The 10,331-nt window shown below is 43.0% G+C and overlaps 1 protein-coding gene across 1 annotated transcript in view; it reads right to left on the reverse strand.

The window, feature by feature from the left end:
• Positions 1 to 319: 319 nt before the first annotated feature.
• Positions 320 to 10,331, reverse strand: part of LOC102195260 (solute carrier family 2, facilitated glucose transporter member 1-like) — a 17,599-nt gene continuing 7,587 nt past the window's right edge. Inside the window, exons 5-10 of the mRNA XM_005745878.2 lie at positions 9,460 to 9,622; positions 8,935 to 9,122; positions 8,469 to 8,573; positions 2,532 to 2,633; positions 1,935 to 2,138; positions 320 to 1,462 (exon numbers count right to left, since the gene is read on the reverse strand). Coding sequence (XP_005745935.1) covers positions 1,256 to 1,462; positions 1,935 to 2,138; positions 2,532 to 2,633; positions 8,469 to 8,573; positions 8,935 to 9,122; positions 9,460 to 9,622 — 969 coding nt within the window. The 3' untranslated portion in view covers positions 320 to 1,255. The remainder of the gene's footprint in view (positions 1,463 to 1,934; positions 2,139 to 2,531; positions 2,634 to 8,468; positions 8,574 to 8,934; positions 9,123 to 9,459; positions 9,623 to 10,331) is intronic.

The raw sequence follows: 10,331 nt of genomic DNA on the forward strand, positions 1-10,331 counted from the left end.
ATATTTGAAAGCAGAATGGGAGGCAGAGTCTTAAGCTTTCAGCCCCCTCTTCTGTGGAACGAGCTTCCAGTTTGGATTCGGGAGACAGACACCCTGTCCCTGAACCCTGGTTCAGCTAAAGGTTTCTTCTAGTTTAAAGGAAGATTTTCTTTCCACTATTGCAAAGGTGCTTGAACAGAGGTGGCCATCTGGCTGTATTAATAAAGGGTCTTTACCTTAGGATACAAAATGGCTTGAGATCACTGTTGCTGTGATTTGGCACTGTATAAATAAGACTGAATTGGAAAATGAGTGATGGAGATCTAGTACTTCTATTTTTTGAATGTTTAATTAAAGTATTAATGTTTGGAATAGTTAGAACTTTGTCATCATGGAGCTGAACAACATGTGTGTGGTTAGATTTAGGCACCAAAATAATTGGATAGGTTTCACAGAGATTATAGTTGAGGGTAAAATCCATTTTTCAATATAAACCAAAGGCTAAGAAGACTAACTTCTTTTCAACAAGATTCTTCGTCTATGCTTTTTACTTGAATTGAAGGAAAAACATTTCAAAGCATTGGAGACTCTCCAAAGATATTCTGCAGGCAGAGTGGGAACATCGGGAGCGTACAGGGAGACGAAACACTAACATGCATTTGCAGTGAGGCCACACAATGCAGAAGTCAAGCTTCATGTATGTCACATCACATCCAGTGCCATTTTATAGGTATTAATTTAATAACTCAGAAAGACAAAAAAATCAATTATTAAACTTTGTTAAGTTTCATTTTCTCTGTTTGACACACATGTAAACACATTTGTAGTTCTAACATATTACGTTTGACTAAAGTCTTAATTATTAAACAAAATCAAATGTATATAAAAAAGCACACAACCAAGATTTTCTGTCACCTATCAAACATGAAACAGTCCATCTAATGTTTTATATCATTAACTCCAAAACTGAAAGAGACGTGTGGGCAAAAAGAAAAAAAAGGTTCAAAACTCTATTTCCTGTAATAAATAAGGAGAGGGTTCTATATAGTGATTCCATATACTTAACCCGGCTTTTTTCTGTTACAAAATGACACTTGGTTCATTTTGAATGCCTACTGGGATGTCATTTTTACTAGTGACCAATAGTTTGCTGTGCTACAGAACAAGCCCATGGTAACTCTGTGTGAAAGCCCCTACACTGTGGATTACTGGCTCTAACATTAATGGATGAAATATCTAAAACATGGACAACAGTGGTCCCTACATGAACAAACTTTCAAAGATCAGGGTCATCCCCCCTCAGGGTGTTGAATTCTTCCGGGGCTGAGTACTTGTCAGATCCCTGACCTGCTGTCTGGCGGAAGCCCGCTGCAATCTCATCAAAAGTGCAGCCCTTAGTTTCTGGAACCTTGAAGTAGGTGAAGACGAAGAAGCCGAGCAGCAAGATGGTGAAGATGATGAAGACGTAGGGGCCACAGAGTTGCTGGATTAAAGGGAAAGGCTCAATTCTGTTGTTGTTGCAGACAACAAGCTAACAATTACATTATACATTATATGTATATATATATATATATATATATATATATGTATACACACATATATATATAATTTGAGCTATAGAAATTGAAATACAAATGGTCCACAAGACACTCACAGAACAGGACTTTCCTAGACCGGTGCTGAAAGTGTATTGCTTGAATACCAAAGTTATTAAAAAAAAAAAAAAATTGGCTCTTTGTTTTTTAAGGGCAGTCAATTCAAACTGAATTATGAATTCTGATTGGATCTTCTGTTGTTAGAGTGCATATTTACAGAGTTTTTATGTTCACCGGATTATACCTGTAGCCAACTGAATCTGTTGTTGTCTAATCCATGGAGCAAAAGCACTCAGTTGTACAACTGAAAATAGGAGCCCCAAAACAAACAAACAAAATTTTAAATAAAAGCTGTCTTACCTCAATGTACTGGAAGCACATCCCCACTAAGAAGTTGGCAGACCAATTGGAGAAACCAGCAACTGCAATGGCAGCAGGACGGGGCCCTTGGCTGAAGAGTTCAGCCACAATAAACCATGGGATGGGGCCAGGGCCAATTTCAAAAAAGGCTACAAAACTGAAGATGGCCACAATGCTAATGTAAGACATCCACTTTAGCTGGTCCTTAGAGCAAAGCATATCACAGAAAATGATCAGTTTCATGGTCTATTTTTTTTTACATGGTCAGATTTTTATTACTCTTGATCTACAGCAGGGGTCCCCAATCCCAGTCCACGAGGGCCGGTGTCCCTGCAGGTTTTAGATCTCACCCTGGGTCAACACACCTGAATCACATGGTTAGTTAATTACCAGGCCTCTGGAGAACTTCAAGACATGTTGAGGAGGTCATTTAGCCTTTAAATCAGCTGTGATGGATCAGGGACACATCTAAAACCTGCAGGGACACCGGCCCTCGTGGACTGGGATTGGGGACCCCTGATCTACAGTAACATTGTAGCACTCCTACCCTTTTATTCAAACGGCCTGCTTTCAGTAATCGTGACCACAAACACTTACCAACAATGCCATGGCCACGGTTAGAAAAACTGCTGAAACGGCCATTCCCATCAGACCAATGAGGTGAAGGGGTCTCCTGCCCATACGCTCCACCACAAACAACTACAAGACATACAGATGTTACAAAATGACAACATAAACCAAACATAATACCAGTATTCACAGTGGAGGTAATATCAATGGATCATAACTGTAATCCATTAAAAAAAATTTAATATTTAAAATGCCCAAAGGAAACCATCATAAAAACAGTAATATAATCATCTACTGTTCAACAGTACTTAAAAAATCCCCCACAATATATGGAATAAAACTTAAAACTCATAAAACTCAGTGCAACATGATGTACCCACAACCCACGCAGCCAGTCCAGGCACTGGCAAAGATGGTAGCAGAGCTAGCCTCTATGCAGCAGAGCAGGTGGTGGTGAACCAGCACCAGCTTGAGATGCTACGTTCAGTCCAGTATTCTGTGTTGCTGAGAGGAATATATAGCGTTCTAGTAAGATGCCAAGGGGGTTCACGAGAGCCACGAGTGGACTTGGGCTTCACGCAAACCTTAATTCACCAAACCACAGATAGGACATGTGATGCCTGTGCTGCGCTCAGTGACTCGAGGTCATCGGACACTGACTCCAGCATATAATGACTCCATTATATGTTATAATGTTACACATTAAAAGCACAAGATTGTGCCAGAACTTCTGTGATGCCATATTTCATTTAATAAAATCAGATTTCCTTTCTCTTATTCATTGGGTAGTTTCACTTGGTGTTGGCTCTCTCTGCGACACAGTGTCACTTCCTGTTCCTGTTGCAATGCACAGTGGTGTTTTGTGTTCTTTATCTGTGTAGCCCATTTCATTGAAACTTTTAGATAACATCTTATTTCATATTATCCATCCATCAATCCATCCATCCATCCATTAATCTTCTTCCACTTATCCGGGGCTGGGTCGCGGGGCAGCAGCCTAAGTAGAGAAGCCCAGACCTCCCTCAACCCCAGCCACCTCCTCTAGCTTGTCCGGTGGAACACTAAGGCAGCGGTCCCCAACCCCCGGGCCTCGGACCGGTACCGGTCCGTGAGTCATTTGGTACCGGGCCGCGAGAGTTGAGGCTCAGGTATGAAATGTATAGTTTTCAGGGTTTTTATCGGTTTTCAGCGTTATTTTGTTATCGTTTTTATCATTTACTCTGTTTTCCTGGGTCTTTTCACGTGTGTTATGAATAAATTTTCTTTTTTTCGGTAACGGTACTAGTTTTATTTTGTTGTATTTATCCGCGACACCTTAAAGGCCGGTCCATGAAAATATTGTCGGGCATAAAACGGTCCGTGGCGCAAAAAAGGTTGGGGACCGCTGCACTAAGGTGTTCCCTGGCCAGCCGAGAGATATAATCTCTCCAGTGTGTCTTGGGTGTGCACCGGGCCCCGTCCCGGTGAGACATGCCTGGAACCGCACCCAGGAGGCGCCCAGGAGCAATGTTCCCTCTAAGCTGCGCGCATGCATAATTGCGCACTGGTGGCACGGTCTCTGCGCACAGAAAATCGAACCTGAATTGAAATTAAAATTAATACTTTAACAATTCTGTTTTGCAGTGTTAGTCAGTGAGTGACTGGCTGCTCCAGTATGGGATTAGAACGATGTCACCTTATCCCATAGTCCAGCCAATTATGCGATTCACATTCGTATATAGGCAGCTAATCAACTTCGTCTATGACAGCGTCCTTATGTGCCGACACCGGTGCTTTAGCTAGCAAAGCGGCGTGGCTGATGTGGAGTGAAGCCACGTTAATGACAACGTGTACAACTATTGGAGATGTGAGCAGGACAGACGGAACAATTGACGGAAAAAGTGTGTTGATAGACCACGTAAAACCAAAGATAAAAATATATGCAATGTTTGGTTTTCTTCCTGAATACTATCGTTGTTTATATTTACTGCGGGAAGAAACGCTCAAAGCCAAATCCAAGAAAAAACCCCACCCTTTCCTATTGGTCGTAAAATGTACCATGTCGACCAATCAGAAAATGTTATGGCAACATGGCACATAGTTTTGAGATGTGAGAGATTTGCAACATTTAGGGCAAATCTTGTGCAGTGTAGTAAATAGTTTTGTTGTGTGTGTCAGAACAATACGGCGACTACTGAATGTTACAGGTGTACAGGAGTGATACATCTCCTGTTGTCAGGCCTGCAGGTATCAGGCTTTTGATGTTCTCCTTTATCTCATAGTGGACAGAAATTATTTTTGGAGTGGCACAAATAATTTGTGTGGCATCAAATTTGATGCAGAACAGCTGATTGTTCTGTAAAAAGTTTAAAATGTTTATTTTAAAAAACGCCTTGGCTGCATTTTTAGGTAAACTGCTGTAAAAAACTTTGTTGTTTGCATAACTCAGTTACTTTTTTGAAGAAGTAACTATATAATTAATTGCCCAGCATTGCTCATTATATCTGTATCTATGAAGCGCCTTGAGGCGACTTTTGTTGTGATTTGGCGCTATATAAATAAAATTGAATTGAATTGAATATACTGTATTTTGCAGACAGAGAGTTACAGGACTCTCTCCCAGACCACAGACTCATAATACAAGTCAGAGCTTTATAAAAAAAAGAAAGAAAGAAAGAAAGAAAGAAAGAAAGTTTTGTTTTCAAAATTGGAGTTCAAGTTATTTTTACTTGTAATAGTGTTAACATACTACACAGGTCATGAACAAGATTTTTTTTAAATTCTCATTGTAAGTGGACTAAAGCAGTTAATTAAAAGTAGTCTAACATAAATGTAAATGCTGTAATTTGATTATTTTAATAAACCATGTAACTTGGATGTATTCGATGCGGCGTGTCCACAGTGCACACGTCTAATGTTGCTCACAGTGGTCCAAGGGACCGCTCAGGGAGTTAGTTAAATTAGAGGAAACATTGCCCAGGAGGCATCCTTGTCAGATGCCTGAACCACCTCAACTGGCTTCTTTCAATGTGGAGGAGCAGCGGCTCTACTCTGAGCCCCTCTCTGGTGACTGAACTTCTCACCCTATCCCTAAGGGAGAAGTCAGCCACCCTTCAGAATAAGCTCATTTCCGCTGCTTGTATCCGCGATATCATTCTTTCGGTCACTACCCACAGCTCCTGACCATAGGTGAGGGTAGGGGCGTAGATCGACCGGTAAATTGAGAGCTTCACTTTTACGCTCAGCTCTCTCTTCACCACAACAGACCGGTACAGCATCTGCATCACTGCAGCCGCAGGACCAATCCATCTGTTGATCTCCAGTTCCCTTCTTCCCTTCTTAAAAATGGGGACCACCACCCCGGTCTGCAGTCCAGGGGTACTGCCCCTGACCTCTACACAACATTGCAGGGGCGTGTCAGCCAGGACAGCCCTACAACATTCAGAGCCTTCAGGAACTCAGGGCGGACCTCATGCACACCAGGGGCTCTGCCACTAAGGAGTTGTTTAACTGCCTCAGTGACCTCACCCCCCAAAATTGGCAGGTCATCCCCCTCATCCCCAGACTCTGCTTCCTCCTCGTAAGACATGTCAGTGGGATTGAGGAGGTCCTCGAAGTATTCCTTCCAACAATTTTCGCAGTCGAAATCAGTAGCGCTCCACCAGCACTATACGCAGTACCACATACAGCCTCCTGAGTCGCCTGACGGTTTGCCAGGATCTCTTCGAGGCAGTCTGAAAGTCTTTTTCCATGGCCTCTTCGAACTCCTCCCACACCTGAGTATTTTCTTCAGCCACTGCCGGAGCCACATTCCACTTGTCCTATTGGGCTAGCCAAGCCCGATAAGACTCCTTCTTCAGCCTCGTGGCTCCCTTCACCTCTGGTGTCCACCATTTGGTTCAGGGGTTACAACGACAGGCACCAACCACCTTGCGGCCACAGCACAGTTAGCACAGCCTGCTAGGCGTTCACAGCACACCCTCACTATACGTTTAGGTGCACCGGGTCTGTCCAGTGTTCTCCCCCGTCGTCTAATCCAACTCACCACCAGGTGGTGTTCAGTTGACAGATCAGCCCCTCTCTTTACCCGAGTGTCGAGAACATATGGCCGCAGCTCTGGTGATATGATTACAGAATCGATCATCAACCTGCAGCCTAGAGCGTCCTGGTGCCACGTGCACTTTGGACACTCTTATGTTCGAACATGGTGTTCGTTATGGCCAAACTGTGATTTGCACAGAAGTGCAATAACAAAACATCACTTGGGTTCAGATCACGCCCCTCCAGTTCTCGCTGTCGTTACCCACGTGAGCATTGAAGTCCCCCATTAGGACAACAGGCGGAGCATCTTCCAGCACCCCACCCAGGGACTCTAAAAAGGCTGGGTACTCTGAGCTGCCACTCAGCGCATAAGCGCAGATGACAGTCAGGACCTGTTCCCCGACCCAAAGGTGCAGGGAACAAACCCTCTCATCCACCGGGAGGAACCCCAACATACAGGCAGTAAGCCAAGGAGATATTAAAATACCAGGGGACTGGTTCCAGAGCCCAAGCCATGCGTTGAGGTGAGCCTGACTATATCTAGCGGATGATCTGATATCCTCGTGTTGGTGTTGTTCCCAGACCATCATGAAAATGTTGTTCCAGGTTCAACATTGCAAGTGACCAATCACATTGTTGTGACGTTATTCTTTTGCACGCCAAGCCATTTGTGCATTTATGAAATTCCAATGTTGCAAGGACAATATCAATTCTGCTTACTGTTTATTAAAGGGTTATGGTTAGGGTCAGGGTCCGTTGATCAGCGGACAGAGGCGGTTTCACTTAAGTACAGTTTTTTGTTTTACGCCAGTTTTTCCCGAAGTCGCAAAAGTATGACGTCACAACATTCTGATTGGTCACTTGCAATGTTGATCCTGGAACAACATTTAGTATGATGATCTGGGAACAACACCAACACGAGGATATCAGATCAACCATATCTAGCCAGGAACTTTCAACCTCACGGACTAACTCAGACTCCTTCCCCACCAGAGAGGTGACATTCCATGTCCCAAATGCCAGTCTTGGATCAGTCCACCAGGGCCTCCACTCCTGGCCGTCACCCACCACACAATGCACACGACCCCTATGGCGCCTCCTGTGGGTGGTGGACATGCAGGAGGATGGCGCCTTTAAATAACATGTATTTTTATTATTATTGTTATTATTATAGTTTAATCTTCATGTGCCTTATTCAAAGCACACACTCTGTTGAAGCTATATAATATTCACAGTATTCATTCACTGTGACTTTAGGGATTTGTCAGCTTAGCTTAGTTCATAACCAACTAGCTAGCTGCACTTTCCTGCTCAGTGTGTTACATGTTTAGGTACTCAGCCTTCCTTAGTATAAATGATACATTTAATAAATGTAGCCAGTTTACAGCTCTGGAGGCTAAAAAGAACACCGCGGTATACCAAAATCTTTTCTCTTCCTTAATCATTTTTCCCAGCTATCCACCTGGTATTGGTTTAGGTCTTCCACGAGAATTCCTTCCTCCTGTGTGTTTTTCCAACATTGCTCAGTATTAGCTCTTCATGGGTCTGCTCTTGTACTATTGTTCCCATGCAGCTGGGACTGTACCCTGGATAGGTCTTTGGAGGACAGGCTATTTATTCTTTTGACCTCTGGTATTTTGTTTGGCAGTTTATAGATCCTCAGTTATGTACAGTTATGTATCTTATTCATACAGGACCTGTCTCTAATGATACTGTTGCACACCTCTGTTAGCCGCCTACCCTCCGACCGAGATTCTCTCATTCTGGAATATAAAATTCCCCTCTCGTCCCTGTAGGCAGTCTATCCTTAAGGCCTGGGTCCTCTACCAGAGGCCTGGGAGCTTGTGCAGTATTTTAGCTGTTCCTAGGATATATATAGGATTTATATATGTTTATATACATAGAGCTTATTTTTTTGTTTCAACTTGTTCTTTTGCAACTTACAGAAACAACTGTGAATGCAGTGTTGACCACTCCTGTGCCGATAGTTGCATAGACAGGCTGGGACACGCCTGCTCGCTCAAAGATCATAGTTGAGTAGTAGAACACCTACAGAAGATGACAGACACAAGACACAGGTGCGATACTTGAACTTTATATCTTTCTGTGCATGAATTTCTTCTCTACACCTTGCACTTCAACTCGAATGCACTGTTAATAAATAATGATTTCAAGAACATGAGTTATGACTAATCATTTTAGTAGTAGTAGTAGTACAGTAGTAGTAGCAGTAGTTCATGTTACTAAATAGGATCTCATTACTTAATGGTCGTTAAAGTTATTGTTTAGGTCATTTGTAATCTATGTAGCTTAAGAGATGTAAAACATTTTATCTTATACCCTTTGTTTTATACTCGATGGCATTCACTACAATAGAATGCACAAGTTCTCTTTTGCTCATTTGACTTACAGCATTGATACCAGACAGTTGCTGTGACAGCTGCAGCATGATGGCAACAAAGATGGGCTGGCGGTACACAGGGGAGCGGAAAAGTTCAGGGATGGTCACCTTCTTTTCCTTCATCATCTGCTGGCTCTCCTCCTTCATCTCCTCCATTTCCTCACTCACTTCATCAGTACCCCGTAGTTTAATTAGGACTGGAAGACAGTAGTTATTTCTATGATGTTATGTTACAACTGTCTAGCAGTATATTAGATGGTTTTGGCAGAAATTGTGTGGATAAAAGAAGATTTATTTGTGTAACTTGAGATATAGGTGTTGTTTACAATGAGTCGCTATTGTGTATTTGAGTGTCTATGTGTGTATTCTTCTGTGTTTATTCTAATGAATAGCAATTTTTAGTTTTAGACATTGGGAGTCAGGACATTTGAGAACATGCCTGCCTCTTTGTACTGTAATCTATAATCCCCAAATGTTCCTGTTTGATTGCATTTGATTTTTTCGTCGTCTCTCATGACAGTGTGTTCATCTTACCGCCGCGGGCTTTGTTCTCCTCGTTGCAGTTGATGAGGAGGTATCGGGGGCTCTCAGGACAGAGAGGCAACAGGACACATTGCAGCACAGATGGTAGCAGAGTAAAACCCAGTAGGAGGGGCCATAGGGATGCATTCCCCATGATGGATTCAAGCCCAAAAATCTAAACAATGTATACAATAGACTCCTTATTTGAAAGCCCCTTTCAGACTTGGAATATACACAACAGTAAATTAGTAACGACATCAAATGCTTGAAGTGTCAGCATTTATATATTTTTTAAAAATTAAATTCCCCTCTCGTCCCTGCGGGCGGTCTATCCTTCAAACTCGGGTCCTCTACGAGAGGCTGGGGAGCTTGAGGGTCTTGCACAGTATCTTAGCTGTTTCTGGGTCTGTGCTCTTCTGGATAGAGATCTCCAGTGTTGTTCCTGGGATCTGCTGGAGCCACTCGCCGAGCTCGGGAGTGACTGCATGTAGTGCTCTGATTACCACTGGGACCACATCTTCTCCAGCTCTTCTCTGAGCCCTTGGTACTTCTCAAGCTTCTTGTGTTCCTTCTTCTTAATCTTGCTGTCATTTGGTATCTCTACGTCTATCACTACGGCTGTCTTCTTCTGCTTGTCCACTGAGTTCCTGATGAAGGCTTTTAGGGTCCTGTTGATCTTGTATAGTTCCAGGATCCAGGTATGGGGCATCGAGTCATAGGGCTTCTTGTAATCAATCCTGGCAGTGCATACAGTGGGGCAAAAAAGTATTTAGTCAGCCACCGATTGCGCAAGTTCCCCCACTTAAAATGATGACAGAGGTCAGTAATTTGCACCAGAGGTACACTTCAACTGTGAGAGACAGAATGTGAAAAAAAAATCCATG

This window comes from Pundamilia nyererei, unplaced genomic scaffold (genome assembly GCF_000239375.1).
Source record: "Pundamilia nyererei isolate P.nyererei 1_Seehausen unplaced genomic scaffold, PunNye1.0 scaffold00169, whole genome shotgun sequence".
NCBI lineage: Eukaryota > Metazoa > Chordata > Actinopteri > Cichliformes > Cichlidae > Pundamilia > Pundamilia nyererei.